This window comes from Glycine soja, chromosome 9 (genome assembly GCF_004193775.1).
Source record: "Glycine soja cultivar W05 chromosome 9, ASM419377v2, whole genome shotgun sequence".
Taxonomy (NCBI): domain Eukaryota; kingdom Viridiplantae; phylum Streptophyta; class Magnoliopsida; order Fabales; family Fabaceae; genus Glycine; species Glycine soja.
Window position 1 is genome coordinate 45,792,135 of NC_041010.1, and position 17,568 is coordinate 45,809,702.

Here is a 17,568-nt window from a genome sequence, read left to right on the forward strand (position 1 = left end):
ATGCTGCATAGTCAAGAATGGAAGAACGTGTATCAAAACAAAAGATCAAGTAGTATTTTTGGCCTTTGTTTGTTACTGAAGCGCGTGACGAAAGCGAGGAGCACTTTCCATCAAAGAGGAAAAGATGAATCATTTGATGGCAAGTTGGAAAAGTTGACGTGGGAGTTAAACAAGATAAAGGAAGTGTTCATGAGAGTGAAGAAGAACGAAGATGAACTGCTTGACACGCTAACAGAGATCGATGGCCATCTTCGAAAGTTGGACAGGAAGATGTTGGATGAAGACATGGATGGCATTTGCAAAAGAATAAGAGATTGTGCTCACAAGTTGCTCCCAATGGATGCCTTTGATGACTCATCACATCCATCTTCATCTTCAGTCCAACACAAGAATCACTTGTTGGATCAAGACCTAGATCTGCTTCAGAAAAGGTATCGCGAGCTAGATGTTCGACCGAGTCTTTGTTTGATGTATCTTGTAATTTTCCCCAAAGATGCTGTTCTAAAGAAAAGTTACACAATTTATCGGTGGATTGGAGACGGTTATATTGGAAAAACAAAAGAGAAAACGGCAGAGGAAGTGGGTGAGGAAGTGATTGATGAGCTTTTGAAGTTAAATATGATAGTACCCTATGGTAATACCAAGTGTCCCCTTGTCAATAAATTTCAAATTCATCCTCACATCCATCCTCTCTTGGAGTCATCATTCTCACCATACAAAAAAAATGCACATCATCTTGGGTATTATCTTGGGTTGACTCGGTTAGTACTTGAGAAACAAAAAGTCATGCTAGGTGATGGGGTTGGTTTGATACCTGCTGATTCCAGATGGTGTATTTTTAATATTGGAGCCAACTATTTGAATTTCCAATCTCAATGGCTCTCTAAAAGTAAGCGTGTGTCTTTAAAAGTGCTTCAATGCAACTTGGTCGTTGGCAAGATTCACCTTCACATCACATTGAAGTGGGGAGTCAAGAATTCTTAAAGGAGTTGAGGGATCAAGAATTTTTGTTGTATCTTAGTCTTCGTGGAATATCAAGAATATCTGAGCTTCCACCCTCCATTACTCAAATTAGGAACCTACAAATTCTTGATCTCAAAGCTTGCCACAATTTAGAAACATTGCCCAATGATATTTCATCAATGGAACGTCTCACACGTCTCATTCTATCCCAATGTTACTTGTTAGACGACATGCCAAAGGGGATTGAGACACTCACTAATCTCCGAGTGCTCAAGGGATTTGTAATAGGTAACCCCAAAAAGACTCCCTGCACAATATCAGATCTTGCAAATTTGAAAGAACTAAGGCGACTCAGCATACATATAGGAATTGAGGCTGTCATCAAAGATGGAGAGTTTGAAAGCTTGGAAGAGTTGTCAGCACTTAAGCATCTCAAAATATCATGGGGTATGTCAAGGTACAGTGATATTAAGATCATTTTGCCTTCAAGCTTGAAAAAGTTGCATCTTGAAGGTTTTCCTGGACAAAACATTCCAGAATGGCTCATGCCTGACAAGCTAGCCAGGGGATTCAAACAGCTAAAAATAATCGGAGGAAAACTCCAAAGTATGAATCATGACAATGATGTCAATAAGTGGGGTATAGAGATTCTGCATCTCAAGTACCTAAAGCATTTGAAAGTTGACTTAACAAATTTGCAACAGTTATTTCCTTTGCTGAAATATGCAGAAATAAAACAAGTCTCAAACCATTCATACATTGAATGGAGTGCTGATTGAGGGGAGAGGTAAAAGTAAGCATGTCATAAAATGCTCCATATATTTAATTTGTTGTATAAAGATCAGTGTCATTTTCACAATTCTAGTTGCATATGCTCTATACACGTAGAGTGTGCTTATAAGAGAATAGACAAGTTGAAAAAAAAAAAAATAATAAATACGGGTTTTCTCTGTAACTAAATTTATGTGTAACGTATACGTATTATTATTTATCTTATATCTCCCAATTAATATCTATGATTAATATGTCATCTACTACCCACTCCATATATCATCATTCCTTAACTTCTCTGTCTAGATATGAACTTCTTTGCTTCTACTCTTTTGTTATGAACGTGGCTGATTTAGAGGTTGAGCTCCTCCAGAGAAGAGAAGGGAAATCAGAAAAGTTCTAAGATAAGGAATTCCAGCTTTTTCTTATTAATCCTTCTGTTATTTACATAGTATTTATAGATCCTAGGAAGGAATAATTTTCTTCTAGAATTGGTATAATCCTAGGAATATAACTAATTCTGTTATGGCTGCTTTTCCCTCAGATACGCAGCATGCATCAGCAGGAGGATTGTGGAGGATCGTGTGAGCTGGCAATTTCCATTAGATTCCTTCAGACGAAATCCTTCAAATAGGTGGGCTTTTTGACCTTTCTTTTGAGTATTGTTTCCTTCTGCACCCCTGTGTTTGTGAGTTCACCTTCTGTGCTTGCTGTTATGTCTATGCTGCCCTTCATTGAAGCTTCTCTTCATAACATCTTTGTTGTTTTTTCAAGTGTTTGGTGAATTAATGGATATTTATTTTATTCATGCGCATGTTATGCCCAACCTCGAATTTGCCCTTACTAATAACAACCTAACTGTACATTTTATTTCTTATTTTTTAGTTGATTAAATTTCTTTATTTTTAATATTAAAAAAGTTATATTTTTTCCTATTTAAAATTTTTAAGTTGCTAGTTTTATTTAAATTATTGAGAGTTTACTATTAATGCGAGATAAAATAATTTTAAAAGTAATAAAATGTACTAAAAATCTGATAAAAATTGAGAAATAAATTATACTCGTCTTTCTTATTATTACATTAATTACTTTTAAGTTGCTAGTTTTATTTAAATTATTGAGAGTTTACGATAAATGTGAGATAAAATAATTTTAAAAGTAATAAAATTTAGTAAAAATCTGATAAAAATTGAAAAATAAATTATACTTGTCTTTCTTATTGTTACATTAATTATTACACTGTCCTCTATTCTTATTGTTGAATCATATAATTTAGTCCATTTAACTTAACATCTTTATATAATATTCTTTAAAAGATTTTAAAATATCTTTAAATAAAATTGCATACTAAAATATTTCCAATGGATCGAGTTATCCTTCCTTCACTGACGCTATGTTTTTGGAACGTGAGACTGATATAATATTCTGCAGACAGAAATAAGAGGATTGAGTTTGCAATGTGAGAAAATGAAATAAATAAGTTTAAAAATGGTAGAACCCACTTGTATTATTTCTCACTTATTTTTACTCATCTCTTCCTCTCATATTTTATCTTTATTTTTCTTCAACCAAACACATTTAATCATCACTTTATTTCTCACTTATTTTTCTACTCTCAGCATCTTTACTTTCATCTACTTTATTTCTCTCCACTGTACCAAACACAAACTCAATGTCCTAGCATTGCTTCTCTTTTGCAAGGAGTTGTAGGCAAAGTAAACACTTTGGAAGTGACAAAACATCTAACCAAATTTACTGTTAGTAGTATATAAAAAGACTAAAAATGACGGTTCAATGAAAAAATAATTTATGACCGAAATATATTATAAAAATCAAATAATTTTTAGTAACATTTTTGTGTAATCAAATGCACAAATATATTAACAAATAGTCTTCTACTAAAGAACTAACCAAACCAGGAGGTCAGTTTGGCTTTGGCAAATTTATTATCGACCAACAATAATTTTCATGAATGGGACAGATATGCGACACTACCTGCAGAGAAATCCCATCCTCCCCAACCCTTGCAGGCAAAAAACAGACAAATATGTAAACTACATCCATCCAAAATGAATGGAAAATCACCCGGCTTTAGATGCCTCACATGTAGATTTCGGCCCTATGTTCTTCCTCACAAATTCCGACAATCTTGCACTAGCAGCACGCCCTCGATCTAGGCAGTGAAGATAATCATCCACTAGGAAAAGAAAAAAAAATCAGAAAACTAATTAGATCACTGTGAAATGTTAAAACTGAATACCATATTTTGACCTTATCATTTTTTAGTATTTTAGTACCTATATTTATAATATTTTTCTGATTATAATAAGGAAAGAAGAACGAACAATCAGGTCCACCAGAAGTGCTTTAATAGATTCATGACCCAAGCCCAATTAGATTTTGTTATAATATTTATTTTCGGTTTTTCCAATTTTCCCCAAAATTTAATACAATTGGAGGTAGCTCCATTCATTTTCTCAGTTGCAACAATCACAGAACAAAAAAAAATCTACACAAGCGCATACTGTGCAAGCATATGCTAAAGCACTAGGCCAATGTTGGAAAAGATAGATACTTATGGCACGAACAATTCCTATTGAAGGTACCAACTAAAAAAAGGTTGAAGAAAGTGTGGCAAAATACCTGACATAGCACCCTGTGTAACAGATGTCATGATTCCATGTGCCATAGGCTCACTACCCACCTGCGATGATCTCTCTGGGAGGACTGAAACAATTGTATTTGGAAAAACTAAATTGATGTATGCTTTCATTTTCTGCCATAAGGTAAAAAAAACATTGAATTAGAGTTGTATACAAGAAGCATGGAACCTAGGACTCCAATTATGCCAGTATGCCAAAGGGACAAGAAAATATTAACTATATCATGGTTATGGGTTTACGGCAAAAAAAAAAATATATCATGTCCAGAGTACCACTAAGCCTCACAGTATGTCATTGACTACACACATATGCATGAACATCTCTAAGATAAAACACATTGACTATTGGATGCATAATTAGTTACTGGTCCAGAATCTAGATAGTTAGCATCTCATACCTAGCTGGATTATTGGTTTTTGCCCAAGTCAAAAAAGGTTGCTGAAGTTACCAGGCAAATCAAATTTCCACTAATCATGAATATAAAGACCTCTATAATTTTAACATGGGGAATAAAAATCTGTTGGGTTTGCATTGCAAAAGAACAAGGCAATACTGAACTATTTCCTGGATCATGTCTTCTAATATCGCGGAAGCAGATAAAGGAAAAAGGTTAAATAATGTAAATTTATAAAAAGGTTAACAATTCTATGCCATCAAAAATAAAGAAGAGGTTGTTTATGTTCTCCAATAAGAGAAGTTAAGTTAATCAAACCTGAAATGAGGATAATGTACTTTACTAAAACAAAGAAAAGCTAGAATAGAAAAAGAGTTAACATCATGACATCAATAACGAAAGGCTTGTCATGGCAGCAATAACTGAACAGAGACAACAAAAGTTTAAACGATTTTTTTCAACTAGTATCCACAAGGCATTTAGAGTACAAATACAAATAAGGTAAATGTAGACCAGATCTTTTTCAGCTGACTAAATTCACTAGACTTTAGGTAAAAATATAATAACACTTTAAATTAACCAAAAAATGATTCTACTAACCTCCTCTTCCTCTTTGGTTGGGTCCAATATAATACAGCCACTATCTGTTACAGAACAACATATCGCCACTGTAGAGACAAGGATGAGAATTCATTATTTTTAATAGAATGAAAACATAGAAATAAACCAACAAATCTAGATTACCAGCAAGATGTTTTAGGGGTATTCCAGCATCCACAAGTGCAGTGCATGCTGCATTTATTGCACATGGAAGAAGCTACATATTAAGTCAAGAAAACGGAGCAAAAGATCCAGAAGCATATATATTAATTATTAATCACTTTAGGTCTCCACCCCTCATGTAATAAACAATAAAATCAAACTGAAATGTATGTATCAGATGGTAATCTAATTTGTTCTCTTTCATAGTTGTAAAAAAGCAACAACTTGCCTCTAAAGGTGTGAACAGAGTGACTGAATACCACTAGTCCACTACCCAGCACCCATTCTAATAGTTAACCATTGAACCTGAAGTGTAAAAATAGCACAAATGTGTTGGCTAGACATTAGGGAAAAATATAGTTTCTCCGCTTTTTATACCAATCAAAAGGCTCAAAATTTAAAAGGAAGATGGTTAAAAGATTTCATACATTATACAGAATAAATTAAAAAAGAGGGATGAAACTGTAGTCACACTCACACATGTACCCTATGGTGTATGGATCATCAGTAAAATTATTATACATTGTCATGCATGTCACAAGCAATCAAAATGACAAGCCGGCAGGATTTCATAGCTTACCCTTTTAATGTCAACAGAAGGAAACAGATTTCCATAAAATGATTAGAAAAATCTTTCACGGAGAAATAAATAACTATTACAGCACCTCATGACTCTCAAAGGATTAGTCTTTCCTTCCATTTTCAAGAGAGTATAACACTACCCACTTAAAACAGGGTTAAAGTAGAATGACAAGTTGAGTCATACTTTCAGCATCAAACTAAAATCCTAAGGAATACATGTCACGATGAATCAAATCACAAAGTGAAGAATTGCCAAATTAAAAGGAAAGGTTGCAGTAAAAGTAGACAATATCATAACCTTAAAGAAACAGTCACCATATAAACCATATTAGAACTGAATTTTAAAATAGGATACAGCACCATCATCGTGTACAACCTGCAGTAGAAACAAAGAGTGAAGATATCAGTTAACTACAAATCGCATGACACGTCACTTAAAAAATTATAAAGCAATCAGCAATGGCAGTAAATATGCAAAGGCATGAAACAAAAGTTCCAATTTTAACAGAGAATCGTTCACACAAAAGAACCACAGAGCAGCACAGTTGCTATCCAAATCAGAGTAAAACCGAAAATGTAGTTGCATTGCACTGTGTCCTTTGAATCTTACTAAATTATGAAATATGTAACAAACCAAATTTCTAAAACTGAAAACAAAACTTGCCTGGACTATAACCGAAGTGGTGGTGTTGGGATATATCGTTCGAATGCAAATGCTCTCCAAAGTTCTCTTCAATATCATCTCATACTCCTTCTCCAATTTTCCTAAACCAATGAAAACAAGATATCAATTTTGTTTTTTAAAATGGAAAGAAAGTGTTGAGTTGAGTACAGTATTGCTCCAACCAATTTGTCCAGTCTTGGGTTTCCAAATAACTTCAATAGATGCTTTTTCGGGGTTTTCATTCTTCTTGGTCCCCGCCTTGGGTCCATAAACGGCAGCAAGCACTTTGGTTTCTCCTTGAGCCCAACTGGCCGAGCCATGGGCGCGATGCAGGATAGAGCAGGAGCAGGCCAGGGGTCTCAGTTGATTGGGAGTCCGGCCGTCAGGTCTGTCAGTCTCCATCGAAATCCCAATCCTTTACGTCCCCACCTTGTGGATCCCAAAATACTTGAACCAGTGAACTTAACTTCCTCAAAAGAAGAAACAAGAGTGCCACTGCTAGAAAACCAAAAGAGGCAGAATAAATGGATTAAAAAAAAAAAGCAGACCAAAACCATAGTAAAACACACCACTATGAAATAAAAAAGATAAAATTTTGTAACACTCTTGTTTAGCTATTCAAAAAAAATAAATTCCTACTCCATAGCATACTAGTGAAAAAATTCAAAGAAAATATCAGCAATCTGTTCAATCACTTTTAGAGAGAAAATATGCAACCAAGCCTGACAGCACCATTCTTTCTTCAACCTTACTAGAATGATTGAGCTAATATTTTACACAAATGTAACTACATTTTAATTACAAAACTACGAATTGGAACAAAATAAATCTGCTTCGCCATCACCGCCGCACCGGAAGCCACCGAGGCGAAGCTCCCGGGGAGGCTCCGATGCACAAAATATGAAAGTGAAAACGATGAAGAGAAAAGAGAAGGAGAACAAAGCGAGTACTTACATGGAACTGGAAGTAGCGAAATCGTAAAGTAAAGTTGAGAGCTTTGCTGCGAGCGAGTGCAACGTGCAAATGAGTGAAAGTTCACGGTGAGGCGCGTAAAAAACCTAATTCACAAATCGAAATTTTAGTATTAATTAATTAATAACTAATGTATAATAGTAATCCATTTTTTTTAATTATGAACGTTTATTTACTTTTTTGTTTTAAAAGTTATATTTAATAATAAAATCTATTATTACTGTTATTATTTATTTGAAAATATATAAGTATTGTAATATTTTTGTATTTTTTTACGGGACAGAAATTAGATATTTTTTGATATCGTGATGTGTCACTGCTGTTAATTCAAGAAAATATTATATATAAAGAAAATCAAACACGATTATCTAATTAAACAAATATTTTTTCACATATGAATACTGAAGACCTTATACCATTTGTGTTAATATTATTTTATTTATATAAACATAGTTTTAGAACATATTATCTATATATATATAACTCATGATCTTTTTTGAAAGAAAGTCAATTCAAAATAAATTAAAATGTCATAATTCGAACCTACATATATAATGAATATAAGTTCAGCTTTACACTATCATATTCTTAAGTAGATAATCATTATATGTTCAATTTTAATCAAGGTAAGTCTCAGGTCAAATTATAATATATTTTAATTTTATGAGGATTAAAAATATATAACAAATTTTGAAAAAAATTAATAATCAATCAATTTTTATAAGAACGAAAAAGATATTTTAGGCTTAAAATAAAAATAAAAAAAAAACATGTCTTATTATACAAAGTTATCAGACGACTTCTACTGTGGACAAGCTGCACCTGTGGCATACCGTGGGCTATAACACTGCTAGATTTATCTCATCCACAAAAAAATTGAATAATTCCTATTTTCATATTATTAAAATAACTATTTTTGAAAACAATTATTAATATATTGTTTAGAACAAAAGTGAAATACATGCATTATATATATATTTTTTGTCTTCACCTGTTACGAACCATTTGCGATAAGTATATATACATCTTACTCAAACATCACAGTAGAAGCACATTAAATTAAATAAATATAAAATAGTCAAGTTGAACAACTCAATCCACATAAAAATGCAAATGGAGTCTCTCTATGAAAAGTTGGTAAGACATCATACTTCTAGACTTTGGTCATTTTCAAGAAAACTAAATAAATGAACAAGTGTGTGTTTGTTTTTCTGTTTAAAATCTGTTGCACACATTCTAGTGAACTAGACGTTTGGCGTTGGATGTGATTTCAACTGATACATTGTACATAAAATAGGTTGAAATCTACTCAGAAAAATATAGATTTCAGTGTTCATTCCAACCACAGAAACTACTTTTCTACTTCGTCTCTCCGCCTAGAAAAAGAAAAAGAAAATTCCATTTGAAGCACACTACAAAGCAAATGATTGAATTAATAGAACTCACCCTGTAAATTGAGTTTAATTTCTATATATTGTAGGAGTAGAATCCTTTGCACTATTAATCAAATGAAAATTATGATAAGTATGACTTTTAAAGAAGTTGTTGTAAAAATTAACAAATTTATCATACATAAAATTAATAAATTTATCATACATAATATAATTTGTTAATTTGCCATATAAGTAGTGAGTGCATAAGGATAGTATTCCAGTTTTTATAAGTGCCAGCATATTTCCACTACAAGCATCTGATCAAATCCTATAAGGCCGGCACAGAATAAAAAAAACAGTAGTATAAATAAAATACACTTGTGAATTTTCCACAGAATGTGTACATTTTTGTATCAACAATCATGACTCAAGGAACAAAGACTTGTACAAGCACTGCCAAAAAAACTTAAACCAGATTCAAATATTGGCAGCACCAAAACTTGGTTTGCACAAAACAAGGGTCTATATTTACAGCATGCTATCTGTGAGAGCAGGCAACCTGCGGAAGAAATTGATCGGTGCTCCTGGCGTCTTACCCCGAAGCATAGGGTGCCTCATTAGGTAAAATCCAGATAGAATAAACAACATCTGTGGTGGTGTCACATACAAAACTATAGCAGTCACAAGGCAAAACACCATGAATATCGAAGTGGCACGTGGATCCCTCCAATTTATAAGAGCATGGATTCTTTCTCCTTGAGTTGCTATCTGTCCAACAACACTCTGAACCTTCCCTGCCAGACTTCTCAACCTATCATACCTCCAACGAACGATATCAAAGCTCTTTGTGGTTGGAAAAGTGTCCATTTCCTCATCAAAGTCCTCAGGGCTGGTTACATATGCACAAGAGAGACTAGCATCCATGTGAGGAGGGTATCTCGGGCGGAACCTCCATTTCCACATCCCTATTACAAACATGTATAGGAACACGGTTGGTAGAATAAGTTCAGGAAAACACACAAGCATTAAGTAGAGAATGTGCAGCAGCACTGTCACAAAAGGGTTCTTCCATGTTGCAATTTGTCCAAACCAAGTTCCAAATGCAAGTAGCCCGGAAAACACCTCCTTCAAACGGTTGAAGTTGGCCTTGCTGCGCCGCATGCTCCACAAATGAGATTCTGAGTCAGACATGTACTCAACCACTTCTTTCCTAAGAGGGGGTTCTGCCCTGCCTAGTCTAGATGCAACAATGAGCACAGCCTGAAGTCTCAGCCTTTCCTGGTCCATGATGTTAAGGGGCTTTGTGTAGTGCATCTTTGGCAAATGGGGTTTTAAATACAAAGCCATCATGTTAGCCATTGAGGTGCATGAGAACCGTATGGCCAAGTGCACTTCCCCGTTCTTCTTGAGGCCAGAGTTTTGCACTGATAACAATGGATAAGAGTGGGTGTAAACACGACCAGCTTCTAGCGTTGAGATCCTTATCCGAACCTTTCCAATCTTGGAATCTTTGTTACCATTTGAAGAATTAGTAATCTGTGCATTATCAAATACCCCCAAGGTGAGAACTGTAGCTGTGTCATGAACTTCCCAAGTGTACTGTTCATGGAACTTTGGGTTTAGATTGTTAACAATGGTTCTAGTGCGCACCCACTTGTGGGCATACTTTGCCACACAGTATGTATCTGCTGTTCCCCTTCCATCCCTATTTTTGGTTGGAATTGGCAATACATCAGCATTCAAAATGCCAAGTTCTAACACACCAATTGGCTTCTTCCATAATTGCCTTGTGGTTGGCCTTAGATCACTACTGTAATAAGTTGACTCATCTAGCACATGGTATCCACCATCAAGAAAGGCAATGACACGGATTCTGCTATAGAACTTGTCCTTCTCCTTCTCTTTCTCTTTCTTTTTCGCTTGGTCCTCCATAGCAGATGACATGGACTTTTCAAGAAGATACCAGTGATCACGGATAGGCCTATCATCAGCACGCTTTTCAATTCTGTTTAAAGGAATAACAACATTGCCAATAGTCTCATCCTTGTTGGCACTGCGTTCTTCAACTGTGAAGACCAAAGGCTCTTCAAAAGGTTCAGCGGCGACAAACAACGCCTCATGATTCCACTGCGGGTTCATGTCCCTTAATGGCTTCGTCTTTATAATCTGGTTGCCAATGTGTACCTTAACATAGACGTCTGGAACTTTAGACTTGTCAGATGAAACTAAGTCCTGTGCCTCGATCACTTTGACGCGTACATACCATAATCTCGGAGACATGTAAACTTTCGATCGAATCTGAGCATAGTTAGATATAGTGCTTCCATCAGGGGAGACTACTGCATCAGAATGCCAAGCATCTTGAAAAGCCTCATCAGCTTGTGTGCCTCTCCAAACAGCAAGCATCAACTCCCCTCTCTTTTCTCCATTCTTGTTCTCAATCCTATACCACTGAGGAGCCAATGGACTATCAGGTGGAATACGTTCAGGGATATCATGCAGATCAGAAAACGTCACAGTTCCAACAACATCATCTGATATCTTGTCCTTGTCTTTAACCGTAACTTGAAGAATAAATGATTGCTGATTGTCCTTGGCAAAGGCAAACACCTTGTTCCATTCAGGGTTTTGGTTTTTCTCAAAGTGGTTGGTAGTTCCTTTGAAGTTTCCAACCTTTACCTCCACATAGGGGTCAAGGCTACCTGTCATATCCATCGAAGGAAGGTCGCGCGCTTTTACAACTCTTACAAAAATATACTTCATTGATTCAACAAGGTCATAGCTGCTGGATGTGGCCGGCATGCTCCCGCGAATAACCCTTCCCCCAACAACTTTTCCCCCTCCAAGAGTAGGGCTTGTTTCTTTCACCGAAAACTCTTGTGGACCTGCAAATGCTTGAACAACTTTTGGAGGAGCCTGTGATGATTTCATCTCATGAATCCCAAATGTTACACTAGGGTTGGCATCTGCTGCAGGCTTAGACTGCTGTTTTTGTTCACTACTTGATTTTGCAATGTTATGAAACGTGTGCCTTGTCTCGGTTTTCTTTCTAGAGACGCTGTTGAGGATTGAGTCTGTAAATGATACCGGTGGTGGTGTTTGGTCTTGTGTTAGATTTTCATTTTGGTCTGTATTGAAAAAGGATTCCACAGCAGGAATAGGGTTTGAGGATCTTAAAGAAGGGTCATCTGTGACAAAAACCTTCAAACCAATCTCTCCTTTGGAGCGCGAAAAAATATTTTTCTTTTCCAGAGGGTAGTGCAAAAGAACAGCATCAGAATACGGAACAAAGGAGGTTCCAGTGAGCCGGACCTTCCCAAGGAGTACTTTGGAGCAATTGCCTTTGTTGTAGTGGTAGATACAGGCTTCAAGAGTGAGGCTTGGTAACTTGCTTGGATCAGTGATGGTGAAGTAAAAGCTCTCATTCCAAAAAGGACTCAAATCTTTGTCTTTAGTAGTTGTCCGAAATCTCTGGCCATCAAAATGGAGTTCCACATAAGTACTAGATGATCCTTGCCCATCTTTGGGCACAAGGTCATGAGCACTCACAACCTCTACTCCTAGCTTGAGATTGTTCATTGTCAATAAGTAGCTGCCAGCAAAAATCTGACAGGGAGAAGATATACTGATACCTGAAAAAAAGAAAAAGAAATCAATAAATATAAATTTCAATAACTACTATAAATAAATAAATCACAGTTGTTCATGCTTACAATATATATGTTGGAGGGACAAATTAACAGCCTAGTTTTTATATATGTATCTGGGAGTGGATTAGCAACCAAGTGTCAGTTTCAAACTCAGTTTAATGGATAGATTTGGATCCTGCATGTTGGTTTAATGAAACAGGTTAAATGCACAGAGGAATCATCAGTCCCCTCTAGGTCAATTACATGAATACTACCATGAATATTTGCTAATAGCTAAATATCAGTCTCATCAGCAATATTAATTTTCCAGACCATATTAAGCATATTCTAACATAGTCAAAGATGAATTCTAGCAGAGCTACAGTGATTTCGTTAAACATATAAACTTGGCAGAAACTTCTCTTTGTAAAAGAAAAACAAGAAGCCAGATGGAGAAGTAGACTATACCATAGCCTTACAATTTACAAAAATGACCAAGCAAAAGTTCTATTGAAAACTTTTAAGTTCCTATCATAATATCCATGTTAATTTGTGAATGATTAGGCCCTCTCATAAAGTAAACATGCTAATTACTTAATGATAGATATCCTCAATTTCCCCTGATTTGACTCATTACATAAAGGTTTCAGATGGTCAAATTTATATTTTATTTGATCTTCTTTTTCTAACAGTCCTAATTAGAAATCCAGTGAAAACATAAATCACCCCATTCTGTTCCCATATAAAATTAATATCACATCTAAATTAGGGGAAAAAACAGCATGAAAATTATAAATAGGAAGCAAAGTTGGAAAGATATAAGAAAAGAAGAAAAGGGAAATTGTCGTGGAAAGCAAGTAATACTTATTAGAGAACATTAAAAAAAAGGGAAGATTCTGAAAGTATCAACAAACCGATCCTATAATTGTCTTCTCTCTTCTCCGTGACCAAAAACTAAAAAGCAAGACAAGAATAAAAAATAACCTTTTTTTTTGTTTTATACTTGTTGGAGAACATTAAAAGGCATGGACTCCTTGTACGTTGACCTCAATACAGGGGATTGAAACAAGAAGCTTCAGATTACATAAAGCAAAAGAAAATCAAAGATTCGGGAACTCCAAACATGGGAGCTGAACCAGTCCCTTGTGTTATACACTAGTTTTAGCCTTCTAGCTGAAACAAACACACACAAATATTTTCAAAATTGAAATCAAAACAAAAGTCAAAAGTAGTGATTAGTGAAGCAAAGAAGGAGCTTTTGTGTAGAGGCAAAAATCCCCATTAAACTTTTGTAAAATAAACATTTGTGCTCATTTTTTTTTGCAAACACATAAGGCTTTGATGACAAGTCTCTCAATGACCAAACATCCCAACTCCATAGCATCCAAAAATTCAAGCTTTTTTGGTTTCCCATATGTGTATTCCTTCAAAGACAATCCAATTAGAGACACGATCAGATACTAAACGCGGGCACCTCTCCCAAAATTTCAAGCTTTGAAGACTATATTACAACTACCAAAAGCCACCAAACTCCTCTTACGGTCTTACTAGACATGGAGATATATGGTTGGTTGGATGGTTAAGAAAGAAGGAAATGAGAGAAAGGTCGAGGGTTTGATTTCTCTCGTTAACAAAAATTAACAAACCAACAATTAACATTTACCTATAGAAAAAAGTCTTGCTAGACACAAAATCCAACTAGAAATCAACAAAATGATCCACACAGACAGAAAAAAAAAAAACTAAAACAACCCCAAAAGGAGGAAGAGGAAGAAGAGCACGAGACGCACCTTGGGATTTTACTTAAGAGCTGAACAAGAAGAAGAAACAAGTCAGCAACAAAAAGAAGGCTTTTGGGTGGTTGGAAATAGCAGAGAGAGCAAAGTCAAGGGTGAAAGGTAGAGACTTCAAGAACAAGGCAACGGCCAAAGGGTGAGGAAGTGACTTCTGGGATGGTTCGCACGTTAAATGGAGACAAGTCTTTTAAAACGAGTGAATTTGGAATTAATGCATGGACGTGCCAATTGAATTTTTCTGATGTCTTTGATTTGCCGGGAGAGAGAGAGAGTTGTACTTGTTATAATTATAAGAAAGAACCGTCGTTCGTTTCAGTTTGTTCTGTTGTTTAAGAAACAACTTCGGTCTTCGTATTCAGTTTCTCTCTCCCTCCCCCTATTACACGTGTCCTTCATGTATTCCTTCGTTTTAAATTGTTGATGGAGTATTAATATTAAAAGCAAAACATCAATTGCTTAAATAAAATATACGAATATTATAAAAAAAATTATCATATTCCATTCTTATGGATAAAAAAATATTAATATAAATATATTATAAGTTTTTGAGGCAACTAATATATTATAAATAAATACTGCTACTAGCATGTTTTTGTTTGAGATTAAATTTAAAATATAATTAACTTTAAACTTAAATATGATTTTAAATATTTTTTGATCAAAAAAATTTGTTCAATTTTTATTCTTTAGAAATCAAAATAATTGTTTTACTATCTTGTGGCTTACAAAAAAAAAAACTATTGTGTGATTCCCATTAACTGTTTATTCATATAACAAAAGGGTAAATTAAATTAACAATCATAATGACATCCAATAGTGTATGTGGTATTATGTCGTGACTTTTTTTAAAATATTTATAAATTCTTAAAATTAATGTTATTAATCTATCTTAAGATGAATATTGAAAATAAAAACAATGATTTTAAAAATATTTTACAAGGATTAAAATTAAAATCCATTCATTTTGCATGAACCAAAAATAATAATTTCAAATTTTAGAAGAGTAAAAAATATATAAAAAATGGATCCAAAATAATAACTTGTTGATTTCATGGTGACTAAAATGTATTTAAGCCTTGTTTTTTTAAAAAAAATTATAAACGCTAATGAAAAGTATTTTTTTAATAATTTGAATTGGATAGGTATTTAATATATAATTGATAAAAGTATTATAACATTACCGCTTATGGCTGAGGCTCTAGTGTTGACTTTACATGTAGTTATTATTATTTCCGGTGTTCATGATAAGTTTTAGTATAATCTTCCGTCCAGTATTTAACTATTTATATGTTTTATAGAGAATTTAACTATTTATAGTTGTACTCGTATAAGAATGACAATGACAATATATACGTAGTCATGTTTTTTTTTTATCCCCACTATTATAGCAAGTCTTTATTACTTAATAGGGGCGAAATTAGTTAGGCTAGTAAGAAGTAACGGATATGGTCAAAGATAAACTTCTTGGCATGGTAGTTGAAGGAAGTATTATATTAAAAAAAAAAAAAAGGTTAAATTGTTCATTTCATTTCTATAATTTCACTATTTATATTTTTTAGTTTATATAGTTTAAAAGTAGTTTTTTTTTAATCTTTATAGTTTATATTTTAATTCTTTTTTAATTTTTATAATTTAAAAATTATTTTTTTAGTTCTTATAGTTTATATTTTAATTCTTTTTTAGTCTCTATAGTTTAAAAGTAATTTTTTTAGTTCTTATAATTTGTATTTTAATTATCTTTTAGTTCTTACTAAAAAAATATACAAACATAATTAACTACAAATTAATTATAAATTATAAATTATTTTTTTATAAATTATCTTACGATAAATTAGTCACGAATTACTTATAATATTTTTGTGATTAATTGTAATTGATAATATTACTCATATTTTATTGGTAAGGACTAAAAGGAAATTAAAATATAAAATATAAGAACTAAAAAGATCATTTTCAAACTATAGGGATTAAAAATGAATTAAAATGCAAATTATAAGAACTAAAAAATCACTTTCAAACTACAAGAATTAAAAGTGAATTAAAATGTAAATTATATGAACTAAAAAAACCACTTAAAAATTATAAAGACTAAAAAATATAAATGATAAAATTATAGAGATCAAATGAGTAATTAAACCTAAAAAATATTATATTAAAAATAAACTTGAGTAAATTTCACGGACTATATTAAAAAAATACATTGACCTCTTATGAAAATATGAATATTACACTATATACCCTCCTCTTTTCTTTTATGGAGTGTGTTTTTTTTAAGCCATAGTAAGTGTTTCTAAAACATTAATTATGAATCAAAATATATATTTTTTTACAAAAAAAGGTAGTACTAACACACCTGTTCATAATTTCTTATACATTCCCACCATAATTTCTTATAAATAAATTATTTATTAATTTCTTAATTATTATCCTTAAACTATGGTTAACAAGAATAAGAAATAAATTGGGTTGAATATTCATTTTGTATACATTCATAATCTATAATAGAGGTTAATTATCATTTTTTAATAAGATTATTTCGTAATAATATCATATATAATCAATAAAAAGTTTACTATGTTTTCAAATATATGATGACGGGATGTGGTAACAACTTATAAGGCTACAAATAAAAGATTTGTCATTGTTTCGGAAATTCAAATATAAAATTCCATATAATAATAAACTTTAAGTTAGGTATCATGCTATCTGCAAAGTCAATGTATTCCTAAGTCTTCCAATTTGTCCTTTAGCCTATAAGATCATCTAAATAGAAGACATGGCAATTTCCGTCAATAGCCTTCAAATCTAAATTAAAGAAAAACAAATAAAAACATGGTCATATTTCCTTCAATCCATTAAAGATCTTTTTAAAAAAAACTAATGGATATTTCCTTGAAATCATGTAAAGATCAATATTGATGTGTCTTTTGTCTTGAAGTAATTAAACAAAGACTTAAACCAAATACTTGCTAGGCTTGCCTCTTTCTTTTGCGTTTGAG

The 17,568-nt window shown here is 33.2% G+C and overlaps 3 protein-coding genes across 7 annotated transcripts; 1 reads left to right on the top strand and 2 right to left on the bottom strand.

Moving 5' to 3' along the window:
* Window positions 1–1,742, top strand: LOC114368549 (disease resistance RPP13-like protein 4). The gene is made up of 2 exons (XM_028325772.1): window positions 1–634; window positions 940–1,742. The coding sequence occupies exons 1-2, from the start codon at window positions 1–3 to the stop codon at window positions 1,740–1,742; spliced, it is 1,437 nt and encodes a 478-aa protein (XP_028181573.1).
* Window positions 1,743–3,524: 1,782 nt separating this feature from the next.
* LOC114425706 (exosome complex exonuclease RRP46 homolog) lies at window positions 3,525–7,854 on the bottom strand. 2 transcript variants are annotated; one of them, XM_028392655.1, is made up of 8 exons: window positions 7,754–7,854; window positions 6,982–7,294; window positions 6,800–6,900; window positions 6,491–6,511; window positions 5,536–5,608; window positions 5,392–5,459; window positions 4,378–4,510; window positions 3,525–3,931 (listed from the first exon to the last, which is right to left on the bottom strand). In XM_028392655.1, the coding sequence occupies exons 2-8, from the start codon at window positions 7,199–7,201 to the stop codon at window positions 3,816–3,818; spliced, it is 732 nt and encodes a 243-aa protein (XP_028248456.1). In that variant the 5' UTR covers window positions 7,202–7,294; window positions 7,754–7,854; the 3' UTR covers window positions 3,525–3,815. The 2 variants fall into 2 exon arrangements, with proteins under 2 accessions (XP_028248456.1, XP_028248457.1); XM_028392656.1 differs by having other exon boundaries at window positions 6,982–7,297; window positions 7,754–7,850.
* A 1,514-nt stretch (window positions 7,855–9,368) lies between these two features.
* On the bottom strand, window positions 9,369–14,886 carry LOC114425235 (FT-interacting protein 3-like). 4 transcript variants are annotated; one of them, XM_028392071.1, is made up of 4 exons: window positions 14,564–14,886; window positions 13,758–13,946; window positions 12,858–12,969; window positions 9,369–12,776 (listed from the first exon to the last, which is right to left on the bottom strand). In XM_028392071.1, the coding sequence occupies exon 4, from the start codon at window positions 12,721–12,723 to the stop codon at window positions 9,673–9,675; it is 3,051 nt and encodes a 1,016-aa protein (XP_028247872.1). In that variant the 5' UTR covers window positions 12,724–12,776; window positions 12,858–12,969; window positions 13,758–13,946; window positions 14,564–14,886; the 3' UTR covers window positions 9,369–9,672. The 4 variants fall into 4 exon arrangements, with proteins under 4 accessions (XP_028247872.1, XP_028247870.1, XP_028247873.1 ...); XM_028392069.1 differs by lacking the exon at window positions 13,758–13,946; XM_028392072.1 differs by lacking the exon at window positions 12,858–12,969.
* Between the last annotated feature and the right edge of the window lie 2,682 nt (window positions 14,887–17,568).